This window comes from Grampus griseus, assembly GCF_964374135.1.
Source record: "Grampus griseus genome assembly, chromosome: 10".
Lineage (NCBI taxonomy): Eukaryota > Metazoa > Chordata > Mammalia > Artiodactyla > Delphinidae > Grampus > Grampus griseus.
In genome coordinates this window covers 29,155,468-29,182,154 of record NC_139004.1, presented here as the reverse complement: position 1 = coordinate 29,182,154, position 26,687 = coordinate 29,155,468, and the positions used below count along the sequence as shown (strand labels likewise).

Genomic DNA, 26,687 nt, shown 5'->3' with positions numbered 1-26,687 from the left:
GGCGCCTCAGGAAGAGCTCGGTCTGGCTCCTGCGCCTTCAGGTCTCCGTCGCTCCCAAGACCCAGGAGCGCCGGGTTCCGCGCGCGCCGGGTCCGCGTGCTGCAGAGAAGCGGCGGCAGCGGGTGAGTGTGAGCCTAGCGCGCCCGGCGTTCCGGAGGGAAATGCCACCCCCTCCCCCGTCCACTAGGGGCTTTGAAAATAGAGGTGGTGAGATCCCCTACCCTTGATACACACACACACACATCCCCCTAGCGGACAGCCGCGAGGGACCCCGGAGCGGCCGGGAGGTACCTGGCTGGGGGCGGCCGAGGGCGGGGTGGGAAGAGGAAAGGAAACTGAGCAGGTAGGCGCGGCCTGGGCGGACGGTGGGGTATGGGGTGGAGGCGGGGAGCGGTGGCGGGACAGAGGTGGAGGCCGAGGGGGCGGGCGTTTGATTTTTCAGGAACGCGGTCCAAGGTATCGATCGACCTACCTCCGCCTGAGTATTCGATTAGAGTTGATGGGAGTGACACAGCCAAATTTAAAAACGAATTTCCTAGAAAACCTAACAAGAAAGGTAACACTGAAGTGCTTTTTATCGGCCGGGCACTGTGTTAAGCATTTTACAAATAACGCTTCCTTTTCTGGGCACTGCAACCCTGTGAGATCACAGCGTCCCATTATACAGATGGGGAAAGTCCTGCTCAGAGACGTGAAGCACAGCTAGTGACCACGAACAGATTCAGGTTTATTCCAGCCTTGACTCCACTAGGGTTTCTTCTTTAACCACCAGGCCATCTGGTGGACCCAAGCTGGAAACCTTGCCAGTACTATAGAAAGTCAACTGCTCCTTTTAATATTCCGGTTTTCTTTTCTTTCTTCCTTTTTTCCAGAGGTTGTTCCAAGCTATTTTAAGGAAATTAAAAGAATTTAAAAGCAGGGAGGAGATATTTTATAACTAAAATATATAAAATATAAATATCTCCTCCTTGCTTTTAAATCAGCTACAAAATATAATTTGGGAGAAATTTGATGAACACAGAAGAAGTACACAAGGAGTTATTTTGTAGAAAGAAATAATATATGTAGAAAGTAAGATTAAGTATAGCTGTTTTGAAGATGCCGGAAAAGTTTGTATGTGCTGGAAAATTGAAGAATACTTTAGAATCCTAGAGTTGTTAAGAGTCTTTCAGAGAGTAGTTTTAGTTTTTCTTTAGAATATCAAGAAAATTAATAATAATAATCTAGGGAAAACCACCAATGTTATCTATGTGAATAGACAATGCTATTTTATTTTTATTTTATTTTAAAGCTGTGTAAGAGTTTCATTATAAATAGTATTTGTGAAGTGTTTAGAATAAGGCTTTTGTATTACAGAGCAGATGGCATGCTAATGGCGGCAAATAGCTTTCATCATATCCTTTGACTATCACACTCCCCCAATTTCAGCTAAGAATGCCAGTGAGAATTGCCCGAGATACATTTCATCCAAGTAAGAAAGTCATCCCAGATGAGGGAGAGTGTGTTTTGGCCCTGAATTGAAGAAAACTACACACAACTTCGGTTGGGATTATCTGGGTGTAGTTCCGGTGACTCTGCTTTTTTTCCTTCCCTTTGATATCTTTTTGGTTTGAAAAATTACAGAATTTCTCCCAGTGCTTTGTAATATAGCAATTAGTGATTTTTTTATTCCTTGGAAATACTTGAGAACTTCTCACTGGTGTTTTGTTTATAGCTTAACACTCCTGTTGGGATGAAACAGAATGCAGTAGACGTAGATACAGGCACCATTAATGAAAGCAGGAAAAGTCCCGTTCATAGTTTGGAGATTAAAACCAGACTTGTAAACTCGCTGTTACTAGATTTATAAACTTGTTAAGGACCTGAAATTCGTAAGAGTACAGACAGTAAGGCTACGAATTGCTTCCTGAGTTTGGCCAATCCAGGGACTTCATCTTCATCCTGTGTAAAAAGAAGAGGTTAGCCTAAATTATTTCTGTCTACTTTATAGTTTCACAGTAGTATCATTCCGCCTGTCACGGTACAGACTTTTTTCCTAACATAACAGCTTTGTAACTGTGGATAAAAAAGAGACTAAATTTGAGGGCCTATATTGTTTAACACTTTATGTATCCGCATTTTACAAACACAGAAACTGAAGCTGGTAGATCTGCCCACAGTTGCCCGTCTACTAAATGTGGGCTCAAGTTCTGGGATCCTTCTGATTTCAGAGCCTCTAATCTTTCCACTTTGTCTGTGCTTCTAAGTCTGGAGACAAGAATCCAGCAGTGTGCTAGGGGTTAGTGAACCACAGGGTAAACAGCACATGTGCCTTGACCCTCCTATTCACTCAAGATTTGGGGAAGAAAGATTTTGATTTGTATGTATTTTGTGTGAGAGAGGGGCGGACACAGGTTTTTGTTTTATTGTTTTGCACATGGGAAATGAGGTGAAACACATTCACGTTAAAAAACTCAGGTCTGTGGTGTAGAGTACACATTTCACATAATTTTTGAGGTAAGATGAAACATCAGAGATGTTTCCTGTTTTGTGGCAGGACAATCCAGATGCTTTTAAGATTACAATTTCATTTCTCTCTACTCTTTTTTTTAATATAATGGTTTTATTGAGGTAAAATCCACATACTGTCTAGTTTACTCATTTAAAGTGTACATTTTTACGAATTGTGCAACCATTACCACAGTCAATTTGAGAACATTTTCATCACCCCAAAAAGAAACCTGGTATCCATGAGCATTTACTCCTCATTTCTCCTCAACCCCTTGCTCCAGACAAATCTAATATACTTTCCATCTCTATAGATTTGCCTATCTAGGCATTTCATCTAAATAGAATCATACAATAAGTGATCTTTTGTGACTGCCTTTTTTTTTACTTAGCACAATGTTTCAAAGGTTTATCCAAGCAATAACATATATTTGCACTTCATTCCTTTTTATTGCCAAATAATATTCCATTGTATGGATATACCACATCTTATCCATTTATCACTTACGGACATTTGAGATGTTTCCACTTCATGGCTCTTACAGATAATGCTGCTGTGATCATTTGTGTACAAGTTTTATCATTGACTTGTGTTTTAATTTCTCTGAGGCATATGCCTACTAGTAGATTTTCTGGGTCGTACGGTAACTCTGTTTAAACTTTTGAAGAACTACCAGAATGTTTTCCAAGTGCCTGTACCATTTTCATTCTCACCAGCAGTGTATAAAAGTTCTAGTTTCTCTACATCCTTGCCAACACTTGTTATTATCTTTTTTATTATATCCATCCTACTGGGTGTGAAGGGGTATCTCATTGTGGTTTTGATTTGCATTTCCCTGATGGTTAATGATGTTGAACATAATTTCATGTGCTTATTTGCCATCTCTATATCTGGAGAAATATCTTTTCAGATCCTTTGCTCATTTTTTAATTGGATTATTTAACTTTTAGAGTTGTTACAGTTCTTTATGTATTCTAGATATAAATCCTTTACCAGATATATGATTTGCAAATATTGTCTCCCGTTCTGTGGGTTTTCTTTTCTCTCTATTATATCCTTTGAAATGGAAAAGCTTTCAATTTTGGTGAAGTCCAATTTATTTATTTATGATTTTCGTCACTTGTGCTTTTGATGCTGTATCTTAGAAGGCTTTGCCTAACTCAAGGTCATGAAGACTTATTCCTATATTTTCTGCTAAGAGTTTTATAGTTTTAGCTCTTAATCTTGGTCATTTTGAGTTTATTTTTGTACATGGTATGAGCTGAGGGGTCCAAATTCATTCTTTTGCACGTGGATATACAGTTGTCTCGGCACCCCTCTGCTCTTAGAGGAACTCCGTTGGAAAAGTTTTAGACATACTGTGACATGATTCCTCAAAGGGCTTAGTTTTAAAAACAATGCTTTATGATGTATGGGTCTCAAGCGCAGCATTACAAGAAATCGTGGTGTTGTAGAACAGAGTTCATTCAAGCTCGTCTTTGTTCTTCCAAGATGACAGCCAGATTCGTTGTTTTGATTATTTATGCCCCTATTTTGAGTATTTTATGTTTGAAAAGTATAAAGCCCTTGTCCTCTGATAAATGGCACATACATAAATTTTGGTGTTATAGACTTCAGTTATATTATTTATTGAATGATTTTTTTTTTATTGACCTAAGAGAGTATTTGGGCAAAGATTTCATGTGTAGAAAGTAACTTTAAGAGGTTTGGAAACACAGATTATTACTGAAGAGCTGTTATAGGTCACCTATAGGTCACCTAGATAAACGATTATTGTCTCTGTAATACATCTCAGACAGACTGTGACAGCAATGTGTGGTAAAAGGGAATTAAGGTTGACCATGATTTCTGTAACTGTTTCATAGTAATTTGCACGTGAGTTGTGCCTGGATAATGGAGGGACTTGAATGCCAGGCAGAGGTGTTTCTGTATAGGCTGGGGGACTTTGAATACTGATTTTATCAAGGAAATGTCATGGACAGGGCTATTCCTGGGAAGATTAAGTTGGGAGTGGATGTTGGGTGAATAAGGGGACGGTGATCGAGGTAGGAAGGTCAGTTAAGAGATGGAAGGGCTCTGGACAGGAGGCCCTGGGGACTTGAAGAAGTGTGGCAGGGGACTTACCTGGCGGTCCAGTGGTTAAGACTCTGCACTTCCAATGCAGAGGGCACAGGTTCAATCCCTGGTCACGGGACTAAGATCCCATAGGCCTCTTGGCGTGGCAAAAAAATTAAAAAATAATAAAAAAAGAAGTACGGCAGCAGCGGAGACTCACTCTACCTAAATGACATCTCCTATTTGCTTAGGAACCAAAGAAGATAGAGTCTGAAGGTAGGGAGATTTGTTTGGGGAAATCTGTTTTTTTGTAATCAGTAGATTGTTAAAAAAAGAACCAAAAAATCAGGGAGCGCTCTGAGCCTAGGGTGGTAGGCAGGATAGTTACAGTGGCCCCTCATTATCCGCAGGGAGATTGGTTCCAGGAGCCCCAGCAGATACCAAAAGCTGCAGGTGCTCAAGTCTCTTATATAAAGTGGCAATAGTACACGAATACAGTCAGCCTTCTGGATTTTCCATCCGCGGTTGGTTGAATCCATGGATGTAAAACCCGTGGATATGGAGGGCCAACTGTACGTCTTTGACAGTAAAAAGGAAGTTTAAAAGGGATGTGGTGATGAAATGCATTTCAACAGCTGTTGCATTTCCTCAGAAACTACCGTGACATCCAAGTTCCTGTAGGCTTTGTCTGTCTGTCAGCCTCCTGTGAATATTGGGCAGGTTCAGATTGAGGTGGGACCTTTTCCTCACGTAGTATTTATTACTTACTCCCCTTTTTCATGCCAGTATTTTTCAACAGGAACTGATGATGAGCCAGTATGGTAGAGTTTCCACCCCCTATTTCTGTGGATTGAAAGGAACTATAGGGTACCAGTCATGAAACTAGAAAAATAATCGCCCTCCCTGGAGCCTCTGAAAGCTTGGCGTTATTTCTGTTTTGTGCAAAAGGGTTGTTTTTGTTTCTTCGTTTGTTCTTATTAAACCTTTAGAATAACTTCTGCTGCTGCAAACAAACAAGGCAGCCCATTGGTATGGGGCACAAGAACGACCCATATCCCCTTCAGAGCATGAAAAATGGGGCAGGACATACAACTGGACAAGTAAAGGCAATTTTTATTTTTTCCCACTTTATCTTTATTCAGTTATCTTTCAGTAAGTGACATTATTTAATTTTCAAGTTGATGTAGGTAAAGCTGGTGTATGAAAAGTTTATAAATGTTGGTTTTCTTCTCCCGATGACTAAACTTCTGAAACCTAATCCAACTCAAATAGCATTACTACTTATGAATTGTGTTTTTATATTTTAGGAACCCTGACTGCCCTCCTTCAGCATGTTCACTATGAAGTTATTGCTGATATGTTTGTTTTCTGGACTTATAACTGGTTGTAGAGGGAACTCTTCCTGTACTTTGCCACCCAAGTTACTACTGGTATCCTTTGATGGCTTCAGAGCTGACTATCTACACAACTATGAATTTCCTCATCTCCAGAATTTTATCAAAGAAGGTGTCTTGGTAGAGCAGGTTAAAAATGCCTTTATCACAAAAACATTTCCAAACCACTACAGCATCGTGACAGGCCTGTATGAAGAAAGCCATGGCATTGTGGCTAATTCCATGTATGATGTCATCACAAAGAAACATTTTTCTGACAGTAATGACAAGGATCCTTTTTGGTGGAATGAGGCAGTCCCTATTTGGGTGACCAACCAGCTTCAGGAAAACAGATCAAGTGCTGCTGCTATGTGGCCTGGTACCGACGTGCCCATTCACAATACCACACCTTCCTATTTCATGAATTACAGCCCCTCAGTGTCATTTGAGGAGAGACTCAGTAACGTCTCCACGTGGCTGAGCAATTCGAACCCACCTGTCACCTTTGCAACACTCTATTGGGAAGAGCCAGACGCAAGTGGCCACAAATATGGCCCTGAAGATAAAGAAAACATGCGCCGAGTGTTGAAAGAAATAGATGACCATATCGGTGAGCTAGTTCACAAACTCAAGGTGTTAGGACTGTGGGAAGATCTTAATGTGATCATTACAAGTGATCATGGGATGACCCAGTGTTCTGAGGACAAGCTGATAAACTTGGATCGCTGCATCGACCCCTCAGACTACACTCTTGTAGACTTGACCCCCGTTGCTGCAATACTTCCCAAAATAAGTAAGTAAACTTTTAGCCAAGGAATATTTGAATGGGGCGGTTGATTGAGGAGGAAGGGTTTTGTAAAAGAACGAAGCTCAGACGTTTTGTAGTTCACAGCCATACACTCCTATACTCACTCAGAGCGGGATTATGTTTTCCCCCTGATGTATAAGTTTTTAGGCAATTAGCTTAAGGTTTAGGTTCAAAGGGATTATTTCTTTGCTTTTTTTTCTTTAAGTTAATTAATTTATTTTTGGCTGCGTTGGGTCTTCGTTGCTGCATGCAGGCTTTCTCTAGTTGCAGCGAGCAGGGGCTACTCTTCATTGCAGCATGCAGGCTTCTCATTGCGGTGGCTTCTCTTGTTGCGGAGCACGGGCTCTAGGCACATGGACTCAGTAGTTGTGGCACGCGGGCTCAGTAGTTGTGGCTTGCGGGCTCTAGAGCGCAGGCTCAGTAGTTGTGGCGCACAGGCTCAGTTGCTCCGCGGCATGTGGGATCTTCCCAGACCAGGGCTCGAACCAATGTCCCCTGCCCTGGCAGGCAGATTCCCAACCACTGCGCCACCAGGGAAGTCCCTCCTTGCTTTTTGATGTATTTCTTTTTTTTAATTTTTATTTTTTTATTGAAGTATAGTTGATTTATAAGGTTTCTGGTGTACAGCAACGAAATGCAGTTTTACACACACACACACACATATATATATATATTCTTTTTCAGATTCTTTTCCATTATAGGTTATTATAAGATATTGAATATAGTTCCCTGTGCTATACAGTACGTCTTTGTTGATATATTTCTTACTTATTCACACTAATGGAAAAAGGAAATTTTTATCCTTAAAAAACATCTTGGACTTTTGTGTGAGATATACCTTTCGTCTACCAATCTTAGAATTAGTAGTTACCAGTAATATGTAATTAGTTTATATTTACTTAGGAAGCTAGATGTGAAATTTGTCCTCTTTGTATAAAAATCCACCAGGGATAATCACAAAATGAAGAGAGATACGTGAATGCTTGGAAAGGTGTGTGTGTGTGTGTGTGTGTGTGTGTGTGTGTGTGTGTGTGTGTCCCCAACACTGTTACATCATTATTATTCTGTTTTTTTAATGATTAAAGGGCTTTAATAGATAACATTGTTCAGGACTTATTTCCAGTTATTCTAGTTAGAAATATTTTTTCCTTATCAGTCAACATGACTTTTTCCTTTGCTGTTTCCTTTTCTTCCAGACAGAACAAAGGTTTATAACAAACTGAAAGTCTGTGACTCTCACATGAATGTTTATCTCAAAGAAGACATTCCTGCCAGGTTTCATTACCAACATAATGATCGAATTCAACCTATTATTTTGATTGCTGATGAAGGCTGGACAATTGTGCTAAATAAATCATCACTAAAATGTAAGTATTTATTTAGAATTTTTCTTTTGAATCCTAGGGATAAATCACACATCGGGACATTGTTCCATTAACAGGATACTTTGATTTAGAGATGTTCACACAGTATAATTAGTTTGATTTTCAACTAGGTGATTCTCAGGTTTTCATCTGAGAGCCATTTTTAGAAACCACAGTTTCATCCTTAGATTAGAAGGTTGGGTGATCTTAAGGGTGAAGGAGTAGTTTTACTTTTTTACAAAAACTTCAGTTACTGTCAGTAACTTTCAAGGCTGGTTCTCTTGATTTGTAAAAATAAGAGAGTAGTAAAGACACAAAGAAAATAAAAGAGAAGTCAAGAAACAAAGTGAAGGGGGAGAGATTAGCTAGTTCAAATCCTTTTTTCTTTTTTTGTGTTAAAAAAATTTGTCCAAGTAACCTTAAGTCTTTCCCCAGTGATGAAATTGTTTACCTGAGTGCTACAGCTAGTTAGAACACTGGGCAAGAACCAGAAAGTATGCAAACAAAAATCGACCAAGTAAACAAAACAGATGGATCAAAATCTCTCCTCAAACTGAAGAAATGTATAGGGGAGAATTACAGCTTTTTACCCATAAGGAAAATTCAATTCAAGTACATTTTTCAAAAATCTGATTTTGTAAACCATAGCAGGGGTCAGAAAATTTTTCTGTGAAAAGCCAAATAGTAAATATTTTAGGCTTTGTGGGACAGCTGGTCTCTGTCTCAACTACTCAATCCTACCTTTATAGTGGGAAGGCAGCCACAGGCAATACATAAACAAACTGACATGGGCTGTTCCAATGAAGCTTCCTTTACAGAAACAGGCGGAGGGCTAAATTTGGCCAGGTGCTGTAGTCTGCAGATCCCTGATCTATAGCAGTTCAGACGCATCAGGCAAGGATGAGACTGAGGGCCATTAGAGTTGATATATTATTGATACTTACGTTGTATCCTAATTATTGAAAACTTGGAAAATACAGAAAAGTTCAGAAAAGAGAACAAAAACTATCCATGATCCTTCGATACAGAAGTACAGTCAGATGTTAATTGTGGGTGTTTTCCTCCTTCTAATCTTTTTCTCTGTTACATACAAATGCATATTTTTATTATTAAATCATATGGTTTATATTATTCACATTATAATCATATACATTTATATTACTGAAATCATAATACCTATATATAATGTTATATTGTGCTTTTTATTGTATTGGTCACGTGGGTTGTTTTTCTTATGAAATATTTCAAACATACAATTAAAGAATATGTAACACTGATCCACTCATCACTTAGTCACCTGCACTTCATATGGAAATAGGAGCTTATTAAATGTAACTGGTCTGCATTAAAAGGCAATATTTTAAAAAATAAAGCAAAAGCTTGAGAATCTGGTATTGGAATGATATCAGGGACCATCAGGTTTTTCTTTGAGTTAGACTTTTACTAGAGTTACAAGTTGGAGTCACCAGGTTAGACGTCACATTCAAGGCAAGAATCCCTTCCGTAACGTGCTCAGTCCCCTGGCCCTCCAGATGCTGAGGTGTCCATCAGCTGTCAGTAGACCAGTGGTGTATTCCACATCCTATGTCTTGTCCAGGAGCAGCTGACGTAGGTCAGGCTTCAGGCTAACTTCCTTGCCACTCACTGGTTTTACTCACTTCTGCTCTCCCCAGTTACTCAGGACCCTCAGGCCGACCACTCTTTTTATCACTGGTGCTGTTTGCAGTGGGCTTGCGCAAACAGTGCTGGACACTGGCAGGTGAAATACGTGGGGCTGGGACTGAGAGAGAGTTTTAAAGCCTGAGGTCATGACGGATCGAGAAGAGGTGGGGGTGGTGTGTGTGTGAAATAGAGGACGTGGCTGTGACTTGAAGAAAACAGAAAATTGTACTGCTGGCACCTGTTTGGCCCAACTAATCAGAATTTTAATGGGAATGACACTGGCAAGAATGCAGTGTATTTACACTAGAAGCAAGTTATTTTGTGGTAGAAAAGCTGCTCTTATTTACTGACATCATCTTGTTCTTTTCCAGTAGGTGACCATGGTTACGATAATTCTTTGCCTAGTATGAATCCATTTCTAGCTGCCCACGGTCCTGCATTTCACAAAGGCTACCAGCACAGCACCATTAACATTGTGGATATCTACCCAATGATGTGCCACATCCTGGGATTAAAGCCACATCCCAATAATGGAACCTTCGGCCACACTAAGTGTTTGTTAGTGGACCAGTGGTGCATTAATCTCCCAGAAGCCATAGGAATTGTTATCGGTGCGCTCTTGGTCTTAACCACTCTGACCTGCCTCATCATAATCATGCAGAATAGACTCTCTGGACCCCGGCCATTTTCCCGACTTCAGCTACAAGATGATGACGATGATCCTTTAATTGGGTGACATGTGCTGGGGTTTATACAAAGTGGCTGTGATTAGGACACACCCAAGGAATGGTGTTACAACTATGAAAAAGTATACTTTGAAAGACAAAGATCTTAGACCAAGCATGCTACAATTATTTTGTTTTTCCTTGTGTTTTGTTTTGCGGCATTAGCTAATACAAAAAACTCTGACCGTAGAAAACATTGCTAGTAAATCATTAGTTAACACCAACTGTTTCCCTAACTAGAAAGGTTTTTTTTAAGAAAAATACTGCCTTTGCCCTTTTTTTTTTTTTTTTGCAACGAAGATTAGACACATCTATAGATGAAAATATGCAAAAATTTAGTGGGTATGCTTTTTGAATAAATTTTTACATTTGTAAATTATACAACAGAAATCTTTATAAAATGTGTGGATTTTGTGTATCAGGAAGGAAAACTTTCCTATATTTTTATATGTGCCTTTAATAGAGTTTGTATCCCAAGTAAACCCTTGAGGTAGGAAATTCTCTGTGATGGTTAATTAAAATGGATCAAGCAGGCAGAAAAGATCTAGCATATGAAGAAATTATTTTAAGAAAAACTATTATAAAAAACAAGCAAAGACCCCGTGATACAAAGCCTAAGTCTTCTTCACCAGTGTGTCTTTGTTAAGACCCTTAAGCTATTGAGGCCTCAAAAGTGAAACCTTTTGAAGAGTATTGCTAAGAAGAGGCTAAGAAAATAGGGACACGTGCTTTCCTCACTTTGTACTCAATGCCTTTGTGTAAGTTATTTAGTTGTGTGTATGTACGCACCAGTGTGTTGCATGTATGTGTGTACACTTTGTGTGACTTACAGCAGGTGGTGGGAGGTGAGTGGCCTGGGAGCAGCCTCCCACATCCCCATAGAACCCAGCTCTCAGGAAAGGTTATAATTGCACTTCACTTTCGTGTACTTTCTTCTAACTCACAAGGTAAAATCATAATTTTTAAAAATTCATTAATTTTTGTTACCATTTTTAACTTTCTCCTGTTGATTTTTGTAACCAGAGGTCTCCAGGTGCTGCCGAGAAATGTATGACCTGATACAAATCTGGTTTTGATTGGGTCAGAATGAGGAAAAGAGATTTTTCTATTTACCTTTGGGAATTTTATGCCTTACTTTTTAGGCTATAGCGTAGCTAAATTTAAAATGGAATTTAGTATCTTCTGATCTTTTACATGAATCATGCGTTAAGTGGCTGAAGAAACTCTCAGGACTCTGTTAACCTTCAGTAGCCTGAACGCTGCCTCTGCGTTTTTCTCCCATATTTGGTTCATAGAAATAACCACTCCGCTCATATCTTTTAAAACATACTTGTTCAGAGCGAAGGATTTGTTGTGAATAACTGTTATCCTAGCTTTGCTAAGTGGTACCTTCTAACAATCATGATTAGTAGGAAGAAACTGAATTGTGGCAGACAAGATTCCATCTATTAGAGGAAAAATTGAGTTCAAGAACCATTCATCAGCAGCTGAGGCAAGCAGTTAATATTACTAGTGCGATCTTTAAAGTTTTGACAAATAAACTAGGGAACTGTTTTACAGATACAAAGATAATCTACAGTAAATATGCAGCCCACTTAAATGCTGATTATCCGTGGTGGTCAAGAACAGTGGTGCCAGTCATCAAACGTAATTCATCCTGTGGTCACTGCTGATCTCCTGATCCCGGTATTTGGTACCCATTGTACTTGGGGTTCTTGAGAAGCATTTCTACACCCTGCATGAATAGTCCATGCATGCAGTCATAGGTGACTGTATTAAGAACAGCATGATAAATAAATAAAACCACCAGGACTCATTTTGCTTTTTGACAGATTTTATTTCTGATGTTTTTGCCTCACATAAAAGTTATCCTAAAGGTTAATCGTTGATCTGAACAAAATAATAGAAAAATTTCTTTCTACTTCCATTTCCATTAAAAAAAAAAAAGACAGGAGAACAGTCACATTTAAAGCAGTGAGCATTTTTTTGAAACGTCTAAAATACTAATTGAGGAGAGCTTGGTCTTTGCAGTGGTGTGAGCTTTAGTGGTTGTACTGGCTTGATTGGCAGTTACGAGTTTCAGAAGTCTGTCCATAGCGTGCAACCTGTGAGTGGATTTTATGGAGGATGGAATAGGAAGGGATGCCCCAGCAGTGTCTCAGCCCTTTGAACAAAAGACCTATTATTTGTCTTGTTCTTTATTCCATTCTCAAAATACTAACTTGAATTAAAGTTGTAAATGTTTTTTGTATATGTTGATGGGACAAGAAGAGTATTTAATCAAAGAGACGTTTATATATTATTATATTGAACTTTATGTTAATTCAGTTGTATATTTAAAAATGATCACTTAAAGCCAATGACTGCTCTAGTACACTGAGAAAATATTTCAGTAAAGCCAGCCTTTTTCACTTGGTGTGTATTTTGTTAAATAATTGACTAATATGCTTCTGTGTTTTCTGGGTGGTAGAAAGTATTTGGCTCCAGGAAAGATTTAACTGTTTATGACAACAATACTCAAAGGTAATAGGAAAACTTTTTAGTAAGTTTGTTAATTCAGTGAGTGAATTCAGAATAAGTACATTTACTTATGTAAATGTAGGGACAGTTCTGCTGCTATTAATGTGCAAGTTTTTCTGGTAAACAGCAATAGAATAAGAATTATTTCAATGCTCTGTACCACTGGTTTTGTGTTACTGTTCCATTAAGCTTGGTATAAGAATTGAAAGATACTTGGAACATTAAAGGATTAAAAAAAACTTTGCCTTGTTCTTGGGTATTTCCTTCTCTTGCCCATATCTGGTAAGCTTTAAGGATAATTGCATTTAATACCTTTTATTTGGAGGTTTTTACTTCATTGTGAGTATATAAAGCTACAAACGAAGGACAAAGATGAGATGGGAAATGTGTATTTATTGTAAATTCCTAAAATACTATGTAAATAAATGACATGAGTGTGCTTTAAAGAAATTTGTGTGTAGTGCCTTAAGTTAAATATATTTTGACCATATTGTTTGAATTCATAGTTATGACTTCGTTATGATTTTTAAAATTTTATGTGAATAAAATCTACCAAAACATTTTAACCACATTCAATATACAATGTGATGTCATTGATGATTTTTTAATTTGTCACCTTCTCGCAAAATATACATACTGTGATAGATGTCGACATGACTTAGTAATACTGCAAAATCCACCTAGGCATTCATTACAATTTTTTTAAAACCAGGATTAAGTTTGCAACATTTAACCAGATTTTTAAAGCAGTGTATAAATATGCAATCCAACATAAGGACATCACTGGAAAGAAAGCCAAGATAAATTTTGCAGAGTTTCTAGAGCTATAATTTATTGACTTACAGTAGACAGGAAGAAGTTTGAAAAAAGGTGATTACAAAACACTCAGGGTGAGGGCGGGATTACAGTATTTAAACTTAGTTTTGTACATAGCCAGAGTATTTAATGTCTTTTCTAATATAGATTCAACAAAGTTTCCTCTAATAGAGCAGTGATTAATTTCCTCTTTTGACATTCATTGAATACTTCTAGGAACTGTGGGAAAACAAAAAAAAAGGCACTTTACTTTGGAAGAGAGTTCTGTAGCATTTCAAAAGTGGTAAAACTTTATACTAACAAATTACTTTTGTCTCCTCGTGGTTTAACTCCTGGGCTAAGATCCTTGGATCCAGAACCATTTCCCAGGCCCTGCGCTTCCTGAAGTTTGGATGCCAGATTTACTGAATAAAATTGATTCCAATAGAGAAAGAAAATTAAAACCAATTTCTTAATTAAAGATTGAGAAAGTATAAACTATTCTACAAAAAAGTTTTCAGGCCCCCAAAACAGTGATCTTTTTTAGTGCCCCTTGGTTGGGTTTGATTATCCCTGTTATATTTGCTTCATAAAACTAGTGTTGTAGAAAAAAAAACATGAGTTTTTGAGGGGCATATAACATTGATATCAAACCTGATAAAAATAGCATCAAAAAAAGAAAACTATAGATTTTCTAGAAATAGGCTCTTGTAAGAAACTGAAACTAATAATAGAATCGATCCTAATTTTACTTAAGAGGACAGAAAGCATTTTGAAAAGCAATTTTCAACTTAAATGGCAGGTGGCAAAGGGAGAAGACATTGCAAAATACATGCTGAACAAGAAAAATCGTTACCAACTAATCAACTTCAAAATAGACGACAGAGGATTTAGCGCAAACATGTCAGTGTTGTGAGGGGGGGATTCCATTCCTGGGACCTTTTAAAAGTTCTTACTTACAGTTAGGAAGATTAGCTGGTCTACATGTTATTTCTATATGCTCATTTGTGTTGACTGCATACAAAGTTTGACCACAGAGACATGCAGATAAAACCAAAACAACAACGAAACTATCAAAAAATGATGAGTGACTAGATATTTCCCCAGCAAAGTTTAAAATTTTATTTTCCTTCAGGTAAACTCTCCTGCTGATATTTACAGGAAAATAAGTATCTGCAGATAAAGGAAACCATTCAATAATCAAATCTTCATATCAGAATTTTCATGATTTCATCAGTGTTACAGAATCTACTCTCTTCTTACTACTAAGGTAATAGCACCCTCTAAAATGAATTTAATGCAACAATTAGTTTAAATACACAGAGAGCACTTGAATAATAATGCTTTTAAATAGACCAGTTTCATCTTTCAGTCATTAGATTGGCATCTCAATAACGCAGATAAGTTCATCGCTACAAAGCAAGCCAATACGAGTGGTCACATGTTGTAAAATGTCTAATCCGGAGTTCAGACCTCTTGAGGAGTCTGCTATCTACCATCCCACTTCTCAGCTTTTTCATCTATAGTACATTTCCAGCGATTCCATTCTATCCCATTTAGAGGTTGTATTGGTGACATGAGAATTAAGTGCTAACACTGTTTACTGGTATCATCATTTAAAAATAATTCATTCGGGCTTCCCTGGTGGCGCAGTGGTTGAGAGTCCGCCTGCCGATGCAGCGGACGCGGGTTCGTGCCCCGGTCCGGGAGGATCCCACATGCCGCGGAGCGGCTGGGCCCGTGAGCCATGGCCGCTGAGCCTGCACGTCCGGAGCCTGTGCTCCGCAACGGGAGAGGCCACAACAGTGAGAGGCCCACGTACCACAAAAAAAATAAAATAAAATAAAAATAATTCATTCACCTGATTTTAGGAAGCACTTCAATTATATTTTTCACTATGCCACTTTTGTTCTTTACATCTAGTTTATCCTTTCTGGAATACATTTACCACTTTACCTACTTTTAGCGAGTTGGTGCATAAATATACACAAAATCACAGTATTTTCTGTGGGCCACGTGTCTATAAACTGGTTTCTATTCTCTTCAAGGAAAGCTATTCTTTCCAGGGCCTTCTCTTTCCTCTAAGAAGCCATAGGTAACACTACCCTCTCCCTAACCAGCCTACTTAAGAGATCTAAGGCACATCTTTCCATGGAAGGGAATGGGAAGCTGAGATGAACAGGCAGGTGAAAAAACCTACCCAGGAGGTAAAGTCTATTTGTGAACCTGGATTCATCTTTGAGTCCACTGAGCATTTGGTGAGTGGATATTCAGATATTTCAGGAAACAAGGCTATAACCTCAGCTCCTCTTGTTTCAATTACCTGTTACCTCTAGGAGCTTCACTATTTTTTGCCACCAGGCACCCTTTGGCATTGTCCTGGGTACACTGCAAACAATGGCCCTGCCTAATTTTTTTCCCCAAGTTTCTGTCTAATTTTTTTTCCCCCAAGCTCCACACAGTTCTTTTCAAGGATTGTGTGGCCTACATTTTCCCTAATGTAGTTTGTGCTCTCTTGCAATTCCAGACCTTCACATGCTGAAATCTAAAAGATGCTTGTGCTCTGTCACTACAGATTACCAGAAAGAAAACACTGTTTTATCTCATCTGATTTTGTAATGCGATTAATAGTGATTTCGTTTTCAAGGAAGCAAATAATTACAGAGCAAGAGAAAATATTGCTGAGATGGTGCCTGATGCCTTCTAGTCAGACCAGTGCTAGACTCGAGAGGAAAGAAATGTATATTCATGGTGTCTTATTATTTTTTTTTCAAGCCTACAGAGTAGAGGTCTCATGGTGTCTTACTATTAAAATCAGAGTAAAATGACTAATCAGGAAACAGCAATAATGAATTTCATGATGGAAACAACATACCTGGAATGAATCCGTCAGTATTTGGATCTCTTTTTGGGGGGAAAAAGTAAATGAAAACCCATGTCCATTGCAAAGAAATATGACAAGGAGTGCCCACAGATGCACCCTGCTGTTGGGAATGCATCTCTTCAAAATTCAGTGTTCAAAGGTCATCACATTTCATTTTCAACAGTTTTCACTTTCTTCATGCTCTCCCAATTTAAGAAGATAGATAGATTTCTACAGTATTCAGGAATTATTAGAAATTTCGTTCCGTTTGAACAAGGAATAACAGGTATTCTGGGACATGGGTGCAAAAGTTGTCTTTTTCAACCGAGTTATCAGACGTAATTGTCAATAAAGTGCATTTCACATAAATGTACCCATTAGGAGACTAATTTAAAGTGCAATATGTAAGGTACTTCAAATAGTGCAAAGTTGTTAAATATATACATTGTATGTGCCAAGTCCAAATAAAGCAGGATCTTACCTACCAGAAGCCAGAGAGGACAATGGAAACATACTTCCCCATCTTTCATCCTTTGCAGGTATGTGTATTTTGGTCCATGTGCATGAGTGTGTGTGTGTGTGTGTGTGTGTAGGACTGCCTCTGCATATGTATGTAACTGCTTAATGGTCTGTGCAAATGTTTGAAGCTGGTTTCCTAGAATTTGAAACCTTTAAACACTGACATAACTATGCAATCTCCACATCAAAGGAGCATTAGGCTTGTAATAATGGTTGAGATATTTCAGCCTGAAAATCTGGTAAGGCAGGTATTTGACTGCGAATTAAATGTTTAATGAAAATTATTAAAAACACAATAACTATAATGCTACCGAGAGAGACCCCTATGAAATAAGCATATGGTTCCTCTTGTTCATTTTCTCTTGGTTTGACACTACCATGGAGGAGAGGAGGGCTCTGTGTATAAGGACTTGCTCTTGGAGTTGGTGAACTGAGCAGATCCTGGACGTTCCTGAGTGATCCGTTGTGTGGCACCGCAGTGATATTGAGGAGGTGGCAGAGCAGGGGGTACAGATCTGTTGAGTTCATGGCCTCTTTTGTGAAATTCTTTCGGAAGGCAGGACCGTGGGCTAAAAACATGGGATGCATTTCTGCTAATGCATTATCATAACCGTGGTTGCCTACTGTGAAGATAAAATGCATGAACAAGTTAGCCAACCATATGGTATTAAAATGGAAATAATTGTATCATCAAATTGTGAACTTAAATTTTATCTAATTTGACTTTTTTTTTTTTTCCTTTGTGGTACGCGGGCCTCTCACTGTTGTGGCCTCTCCCATTTTGGAGCACAGGCTCCGGACACGCAGGCTCAGTGGCCATGGCTCACGGGCCCAGCCACTCCGCGGCATGCGGGATCCTCCTGGACCGGGGCACGAACCCGTGTCCCCTGCATCGGCAGGCGGACTCTCAACCACTGTGCCACTAGGGAAGCCCGCCATGGTTCTTTTGAGTTTATTATTCAAGTGAAAATAACGCTGGATTTATGAATCACTAGGAATCATCTGACGGGACTGTGCTATTCTAGTTAATTAATCGATAGTAACCTTGGGAAATGTGCCATTATATAATTTGTAATTGATTGGATGACTGCTGTGCTCGTGTCTATGAAAAGTTGGATCTAGACTCTAATCATGGAGGCAAAGATAAATCATATCACACTTCTTACTAGAAAATCAGATTTGAAGTGAACTCATTATGACTTAGAAAACTTTTCCCATGAAGAGGGACTTTGTTTCATAATGGTAGCCCCTACAATAAATGCTTGATCCAGTAGACAGTATTTAGATTCTGTCTATTATTAATAATGGATGCCTAAGGGCAGAGGTTCTCAAACTTGAATCTCAAACTTGAGATCCCGGGGTAGGGGGATGGGTGCAGGTAAAAACACAGATTGCTGGGCTCTACCCTCACAGTTTCTAGTTCAGTAGATCTGGTTGGGCCCAAGAATCTGCATTTCTAACAAGTTCCCAGGTGATTTGGGTGCTGCTGGTCCAGGGAACACACTTTGAGAACCACTGCTTTTGGACATTAGGGCTGAATTCTCTTATAGAACTCAGGCTGAGGACTGTAGTAGCCAGTACTTAATTATTTGTTGAATAGACAATTATGCTGAACATGATGTAACAGAAATAGGAGCACTATTAAGGTTTTCTGCTCAAAATAGGTGTGACTCATCTAGTATGTGTAGTTCACCAAACCAAAATTTCAAGAGAGCCACTTACATTTATGTTAATTGTAAATTGTCATTCAATCTCCTCAGAGACAGCAGTTCTTTTTTGAGCAACCCCTCCAACATAAGAGCTACCTGCACAATACATGAAACCCTGAACATATAAAGGTGGCAACTATTCTCCTGGCCAAGGAAATTACTTGTAAAAGCCTTCTTAAAACAGCTCTCCTGGCCTGATCAAATATTGTTTTACAGATTATTATCTATATGTAAAACCTGTTTTCAGGACCAGAACCCATGTACCTGTATACATCTGCCAATATGCCTTACATATGCTCTACAAATGCCATGGCCAGGCAACTGCTTTTCTCTTTATCAATAAACATGATGGGGACCCAATTCTAGCTAAAGGGACATTTTGTTCATCTTTTATATGTATCAAGGACCAGTGCCTAAAAGAACATTTCTAGATAGTGTTGACACCATGTGCTTGCTTCAACATTCAAGTAACAGAATGGAAGCAACTCCCAGTGAATTGATTGGTAGTGTGTGTTAGTATCTCCATCAGCTGAGAAAGTGGAACGCATCCAAGAGAGAGAATGTCAGATGGGGGCTAGTTACAAAAGTGCTGAAGCTCAGAAGCAAACATGGGGTGGCAAGGTTACCCAGTGAGCAGAACAGTGGGGACCTCCCATGGCCCCCATGCTGGAGGCACAGAAGGAAGAGGTAGTGTCCCCAGAGCCCCAAAGCCAGGACTACCCAGGAGGCACTGAGGCCACAGAGCAGGAAGTCGTCCAGAGCTGGGATCACAGAGGACATGAAGTCACTGTTAGAGACACAGCCTGGGGCAGAGAGAGTGGGGGAAAAATACCCTGGCTTTCTCCCAGACTCCAGCCTTCCACACTCCTGCAAAGGTCCTCTATTGACCAAACTGAACCAGAAACCAGTTAGCAAAGGAGCCTGGGAAATTTAGTCTGTAGGGCTCTGTCACTGCTGATAGAAAGCAGAGCAGGGTAAGGGCGGGGAGTTTGAGAGCAAATATGCAAATAACAGGCAAAATAAAAATCCTGTGGATGACTTTTCCATTTGACTAACTTGTTAAAAGCTCCATGAGAAGGGGAAACTACACTTAAGGATAGCAGGGGGGGCTTCCCTGGTGGCGCAGTGGTTGAGAGTCCGCCTGCCGATGCAGGGGACACGGGTTCGTGCCCAGGTCCGGGAAGATCCCACATGCCGCGGAGCGGCTGGGCCCGTGAGCCATGGCCGCTGAGCCTGCGCGTCCGGAGCCTGTGCTCCACAGCGGGAGAGGCGACAACAGTGAGAGGCCCGCGTACCGCAAAAAAAAAAAAAAAAAGGATAGCAGGGGGACCTCCATGGTGGTCCAGTGGTTAAGACTCTGTGCTTCCAGTGCAGGGGGCGTGGGTTCGATCCCTGGGTGGGGAGCTAAGATCCCACAAGCTGCATGGTGTGGCCAAAAATAAATTAAAAAAAAAAAAGGATAGCAGGAAGCTCTTTATTTTGCATGCTTTAATTTTAAATAGGATTTACATTATATTCTAAATTTATTCAATGGAAATATCTCCAAAATTATACCACTAGATATTCATTAGGAAAATATATCTTGATATATTTTTATCCATGCCAATATGCACTTATTTTTAGAAATGTTTCCAAGGTGTAAAGCAAAGCTGGCCTATATTTGGTAGAGCCAGAAGCGCAAAAGAAACTAGAAAGCTAGCAACTGAAAAGAAAAACAGAGATTAAACTCTTTTGAAATCAGAGTATAAAACAGATGCAGAAAATGATTCAATTTATAAAATTCAGTTAGGTCTTCCTCCGGAACATAATGGTTATAATAAGCAGTACAGGGCACTGTGCTTTTCTTTGGTCTGAAGGCTTCAAGAGAAGTAAATGTTCCACTTTTAGGAGGTTACCTCATTTTAAAGCCCCAATAAATCTTTATTGGGACCTTTATTTAGCTATTAATGTGTGACACTAGCTAGTTACTCAATCGATAAACAGACTGTTGAATACGGCAGAAACAACTCCCACTTAGCCTCCACTTTAGCAGACAACGATGCAGAATGGGGAGAAATACTATAACATACTCACACAGAAAGTCATCTGACTTATTCCGTAAAATATACCACCCTTCGTCAGCCACTGCGAGAATTGGCTGAATTCGACTGTTGTGTTTGTAATGCCATCTGTCTGGAATCTCTTCTGTTTTGTAAACAGTCAGATTAGGATGAGCATGAGCTAGTGCTTCATAGACTTCATCAAATCTGCCTAAAAGAGAAGGATGAGGAGAGGCAGTCAGAACAAGACACTCACTGCTACAGCCAAAGAAACAACCATGGCAACACAGGTCAATCAACGCAGACATCCTACTGACGTAGACAGCCAGCAAGTTCAAGGTAATGAAGGCTCACCAGACACTTTAGAACTCCCATCCCCTTTGAGGAAATCATCTTGTGGGGGAAACTGAGAAATAATCTTCTCTTAAAGTAAATTCACCTTAAGAGAAGACATTTTATAGAACCAGAAATCTCTAATCCCTAAAGATTAAATACACACACACACACACACACACACACACACACACACAGGTACTAAGTGGTGGCACAAAGTAAAATGTCAAGGGCACTGCAACATCTAAACAAAATCAAAGAGCTAAGTTCTGGTAGTTCTGAGTACAGAAATAGAGAATCTCAAGACAAGAAAATTCGGTAAGTGGAGGGTGAGGGTTGGTCAAACGTTCTTTGAAACCCTGGAGGCGTTGCAGAAGTACTCCCTGTAACTTCAAACGCAGTACACCTGGGCAATATCTTTCATCCTTTTCTTGTTTTTCAAATCCATTTGTTGGGGCTTCCTCCCTGCCAACAAGGGAACACCATACCAACTTGATCAGGGGAACTGAAGGGTTAATGCGATTTTCTTAACCACGGAAGATTGCTATTTTGTATTGAATTGGTAGAAATGTTTGTGTGCCGCTGCACGTGCCTATTTTAACATTCCCTGCTTCCTATGATCCTCTTAATTCCCCTGCGAGGGATCTAACTCTCATTTGTGAGCTCTTCCGCTTTTCAAGATCTGTTTTCTCATTGGATACCTAGACTAACCCCAGGAGGCGATAAAACAAACGTCAGGAGTTGCAAGTCTGAGTCTTGCTCTGCACTTACCTTTTGACCTGGGGATGTTAAACCTTTTGAGCTTGTTCACCTATCTTTAAAACAGAAATAACGAGAGACAGAGCTGGTATGAGGCTTCCAGGAGAGGTTTGTAAAAAGTTTGAGGTACTGTTACTACTTCCCCTGTTTACAGATAAGAGAACTAAATCTCAGGACGACCGAAACTCTCTCCTTCCTATACCCCACTGCTTCCCTATTAAGCAGGTCCTGACTAAGGATCCACTGAAGGCTTTAGGGCTTCCGTAAAATCACTGTTAACTGCAGGCACAGTTTGTATTTATCTTCCCATCTCAATTTCTCTGAGAATGGAGGCCGTAGCTTTCACCATATCCACTGACTCCAAAATGGTTAAGTGCGACTACCATAAATACGCAGAGAGTATCAGTTTTAATATTCTAAGAAAAAGTGAAAAATCAGACTCTGAGAAAAGAGAGTTTGTCTTTTCAGAGACTAAGGATTAAATCCCAGAATATTACCATGACAAAGGCAAGCACACTTGAAAGACACAGAAACAAAAATCCCCCACTCAATCGCACTGGGCACACGCAGACCAGGCCCCAGACCCCCAGTCAGTTCAGACTTACCTTCTTTGGGCAAGATGGCTGCCACCGGCGACTTGTCAATCAGGGTATAGTGGTCTTTATCCAGATACTGGTCAAGCTCTATGATCCTTTCCTCAGAACACTGCGTCATTCCGTGATCACTTGTGATGATTAGGTTCAGAACGTTCCACAACTTTGCCTTTTTCAGCATTCGTATGAGATACCCTAACCTCTGGTCAATATCTGAAATGACAGGCCCCATGAGTGGGCTGTCTGGTCCCAAAAGGTGGCCCATGTCATCAGGTTCTTCCCAATAGAGAAGACCAAGATTGATGGGCTCTTTCGATGTAAACCATTCAATAATTTTGGCAACTCTCTCTTCAAATGAAACGGACTCATTGTAAGGCATATAGTAAGTAGGAAAGCTTTTATGTATTTTGACATCTGTTCCGGGCCACATGGCTGCACCACTCGTGTGTCCCGCCCTCTGATTTGTGATCCATATCGGCGTCGCTTCTTCCCAAAACTCAGAATCATAAATGTTCATATTATCCAAGGAGAAAGATTTGTTCAGAACAGGATCAAACATGTCATTGGCCACAATGCCATGATTCTCGGCAAAGAGGCCAGTTACCAAAGTATAATGGTTAGGGTAGGTCTTTGTAATAAAAATATTAGTAACTTGCTTCACGTGGACACCATATTCTTTAACATGATGAAAATGGGGTGTTGGAACTCTGTATAAGTAATCCCAACGGAATCCATCAAATGAAACTAGTAGAACCTTTGGCTGGTCTGGTTGGAGAGAAAATGTAATTGAAAGTGTCAATGCAGCAAGTATGAAGGACACCCAGAGAAGTTTTGAAGTCATTTTCAAAGTACTTGATCAGTTCAGTGTAAGACAATCTGTTTAAGAAACATATAGAAGTTAATGGCAATCATTTTGTTTTGTTTACTTCACCCAAAATGGAGAGGGACAGTGCTGAGTGATCCCTGTTACATCGTAAATCACAGCCTGGAAGGATTACGCTGCAGAACTTCATCTTAAAACAAGAGACCTGGGGCTCCCTGTGTAAATAAAGCTAAAACTTATATTTGCATTTTAGAAACTGTTTTAGTTTCCAAGAATTTATTGAAACACTCCTCAAAGAAATTATGTAAATAAGCTCCTCAAATATCATTTTAAAAGATGATATAATTTACATACAACGTTTCAGAAACATTTTCAGGTTGACTCAGACTTCTGACTCCTGGTCAGAAACATTTATATAGTCGAATACCTGTGGACATATTTATCATTATGGTTAGATGGGCTATAGGGACCTAGCAACAAGCAACTTTGCACTAGCAAATATAAAATAATACTTTTTAAAAGTACATGTGTGCACCTCTGTTTTTCAAAGGCAAGGCCTTGTGTCTGGTCCATCATGGTAAGAGATGTGAGAGATGTCATGAGAGAAAGGAGAAAATAGATTAACTTGGTATCCTGAAGTGACAAAATTTGTGACATTCAAATATATTTGTGAAATGTAATTTGCATTCATGTATTGTCAATCAAAGCATAGCCTTCTTTAAACAAAACAATTAGATTATGAACTAAGTATAAACTGAAACATAATTCTAAAACTTGATGTTGACCTTCCTAATCTTAAAATTCATCAGCATTTAATCTTATCAGTGATGTGTGTAGAAAAGGCACTTCCCAGGATTAAATTACCTCTTGGGATCAAGGTTGTTGTTATTGTCGTTGGTAATCCGCCTATATTTCTAAAAAGCTTTTATTCTATTCAAGAAAGCTAATAAGAGATAATATGAAAAAACAATACATAGGTAAATTTGGTCAGTTCCCATTGGGTTTGCAAATCCAGTAAGGATCTTTTGTTCTCTCTCCCTCTGCTGTCCATTCTTGCATGAAGGTATTTATAAGCCCACCGAAACCTGGATCTAACCGTATTTTATGTCAAGAAATCTCTTGAGAGACTTCCCTGGTGGCGCCGTGGTTAAGAATCCGCCTGCCAATGCAGGGGACACGGGTTCGATCCCTGGTCCGGGAAGATCCCACATGCCACAGAGCAGCTAAGCCCGTGCGCCACAACTACTGAGCCTCTAGAGCCCGTGAGCCACAACTACTGAAGCCCGCATGCCTAGAGCCCGTGCTCCGCAACAAGAGAAGCCACTGCAATGAGAAGCCTGTGCACAGCAACAAAGAGTAGCCCCCACTCGCCGCAACTCCAGAAAGCCCACGCACAGCAACAAAGACTCAACGCGGCCCCCAAAATAAATAAATAAATAGAAATAAATAAATTGATATTAAAAAAAGCAATCGAATTCAGCTTTGGACATCTTCCTAATTTGAATATGCTGAAGACATACTTAAACCTCAAGATTAGACCCTGTCTTGCCTTTGCTGTAAGTGCAGGTAAATAAAAACTGCTTGGCGTGCTTGCTTTGCTGTCAGGGGCAAGAATTCTGTTTTGTTTTTTAATTGATTTCAGCATACCTACAACTGAAATTGTTGCTTAAACTGAACCTGTTTTAGGTATTGGTCTCCAGACAATGGTTCAAAAATTAAATTTAAAAACTATTTCTCAAACAGCAATAAACTTTCCAAACCTGGAAGGAATGTGAATAATCAGTTCCCGTAAGGAACTGCAAGTATACTTATTAACATTTCTGGCTAAGATTGGTGATCCTTTCCTCTCTCTCTCCTTCACCTTCCTAACACAAGGAAGGATACTATGAACCAAATGCAATTTAAGGCTAAAAAAGAATCAACTATATGAAACATCTGATTTTCCTCTATTTTAATAAATTAATTCAGCAACTGTGGTAAGCAGGAAAGAACTGCTTTCCTGGGACAAATGAAAATAAACAAAGGCTAAGTGTTGCCTCAAGCTTAGGAATGTTTGGTAAGACAACATCATCACATCGATGACATAAAGCAACAAACTGGGAAGTGGGGGTAGGGATGAAAGGAGATCTGATTTCTTCTCCACGCACAAAATGCTGCACTGCGCTGTGGAATCCCTAGTTCTGGGCCCAGATTTCACTGAGCTGCATTCCAGTTCCTCCTCCCCTCCAACCCTTCCCCCACAGACAGCCTTGGAAATCTGGAGGGACGGGGCGCCAAGAAGCGAGAGGAAGGACACTGAAGGAGGAGTAGGTGTGTGTAGAGCGAATACACATGAAGAGGAGGGTGATGCATCGCCCCATCTTCTTCACCGGGATTCCATCCTAGCTCCTGGAAGGATCTCGAGGTAGGGTACGTTTCCAATTCGCAAACCTCCCGCCCACCAAGGCTGGCAGATGCCCTAACGTGCTCTGGGTATGTGTGCAGTGGAAATGGGTGGGAGGGTAATTTGGGGAGCCCGCAGGAGGCGGGTGGGTCCCCGGCAGGCCAGCCTCCCACACTCCCGGACTCTTACCCTCGCGGCGATCCGCTCAGTCCACATCTGCTTGGGGCAATGGGAGGGAGGGCCTGGAGGGGGCTCCCTCCCGCACACCGGGGGCAATAGAGGGGAGGCGGCGGCAGCAAGGGGCACCCCCCCCCCGAACCTGCAGTCCCTCACCTTTAAGCCACCTCAGCGCAGAGCACCTGACCAGCACCGCAGGCCCGACGTAGGCCCCGCCTCTTGGCTCCCATTGGCTACAGTGGGACGGTTCCTGCCGGGGTTGCTGAGCAAAAGCCGGGCTCCTGGGATCGCTGTCCCGCCTGTCAATCAGCGCGAGTGGGGCGGGCGCTGTGGGGTTCGGAGGGTGGATAGGGCGGGAGCCGGAGGAGCTCGAGGAGGCGTGGACCCGGCCCGGAGGCCCGAGGGCGGGGAGGCGAAGGCGCCGGGCGCTCGCTAAGGCCTTCTCTGCCGGGTCACGAAACCTTTATGCGCTGTGCCTGTTCTAGACGGGCAGTTGTGCCTGTAGTCAGTGAGGCAGAGAGATCATAGTGCGCTATCCCATTTTTTTGTTTTGTTTTCTTACCACAAATGGGTGGCACCATACCCTGGACTTTACTCCGAGGAACACCTGAGCACCCCAGGATATCGATAGGACGATGCAAAATCTAAATTAAAAGGATTTAATTTAGTGAGCTCTGCAGCCCCAATGTTTATTGTCCA

The 26,687-nt window shown here is 40.4% G+C and overlaps 2 protein-coding genes across 3 annotated transcripts; one reads left to right on the top strand and one right to left on the bottom strand.

Annotated features, from left to right (window-relative positions):
- ENPP4 (ectonucleotide pyrophosphatase/phosphodiesterase 4) lies at positions 1–14,738 on the top strand. The gene is made up of 4 exons (XM_082663307.1): positions 1–122; positions 5,851–6,709; positions 7,921–8,091; positions 10,122–14,738. Exons 2-4 carry the CDS (start codon positions 5,875–5,877, stop codon positions 10,484–10,486), a joined length of 1,371 nt encoding a protein of 456 aa, XP_082519433.1. The 5' UTR covers positions 1–122; positions 5,851–5,874; the 3' UTR covers positions 10,487–14,738.
- A 150-nt stretch (positions 14,739–14,888) lies between these two features.
- Positions 14,889–26,233, bottom strand: ENPP5 (ectonucleotide pyrophosphatase/phosphodiesterase family member 5). 2 transcript variants are annotated; one of them, XM_082663305.1, is made up of 4 exons: positions 26,145–26,233; positions 22,618–23,481; positions 20,955–21,131; positions 14,889–17,795 (listed from the first exon to the last, which is right to left on the bottom strand). In XM_082663305.1, exons 2-4 carry the CDS (start codon positions 23,444–23,446, stop codon positions 17,368–17,370), a joined length of 1,434 nt encoding a protein of 477 aa, XP_082519431.1. In that variant the 5' UTR covers positions 23,447–23,481; positions 26,145–26,233; the 3' UTR covers positions 14,889–17,367. The 2 variants fall into 2 exon arrangements, with proteins under 2 accessions (XP_082519431.1, XP_082519432.1); XM_082663306.1 differs by lacking the exon at positions 26,145–26,233 and adding an exon at positions 26,001–26,135.
- Positions 26,234–26,687: the final 454 nt, after the last annotated feature.

Bases quoted from the DNA above. Each gene is read 5' to 3' on its own strand.
- ENPP4 (XM_082663307.1), top strand. From the start codon at position 5,875: ATGTTCACTATGAAGTTATTGCTGATATGTTTGTTTTCTGGACTTATA. The intron at 6,710-7,920 runs GTAAGTAAACTT...CTTTTCTTCCAG, and splicing joins TGCAATACTTCCCAAAATAA to ACAGAACAAAGGTTTATAAC. The intron at 8,092-10,121 runs GTAAGTATTTAT...GTTCTTTTCCAG, and splicing joins AAATAAATCATCACTAAAAT to TAGGTGACCATGGTTACGAT.
- ENPP5 (XM_082663305.1), bottom strand. From the start codon at position 23,446: ATGACTTCAAAACTTCTCTGGGTGTCCTTCATACTTGCTGCATTGACA. The intron at 21,132-22,617 runs GTAAGTCTGAAC...CTTCTCTTTTAG, and splicing joins AGCCATCTTGCCCAAAGAAG to GCAGATTTGATGAAGTCTAT. The intron at 17,796-20,954 runs GTGAGTATGTTA...TTATCTTCACAG, and splicing joins TAAGTCAGATGACTTTCTGT to TAGGCAACCACGGTTATGAT.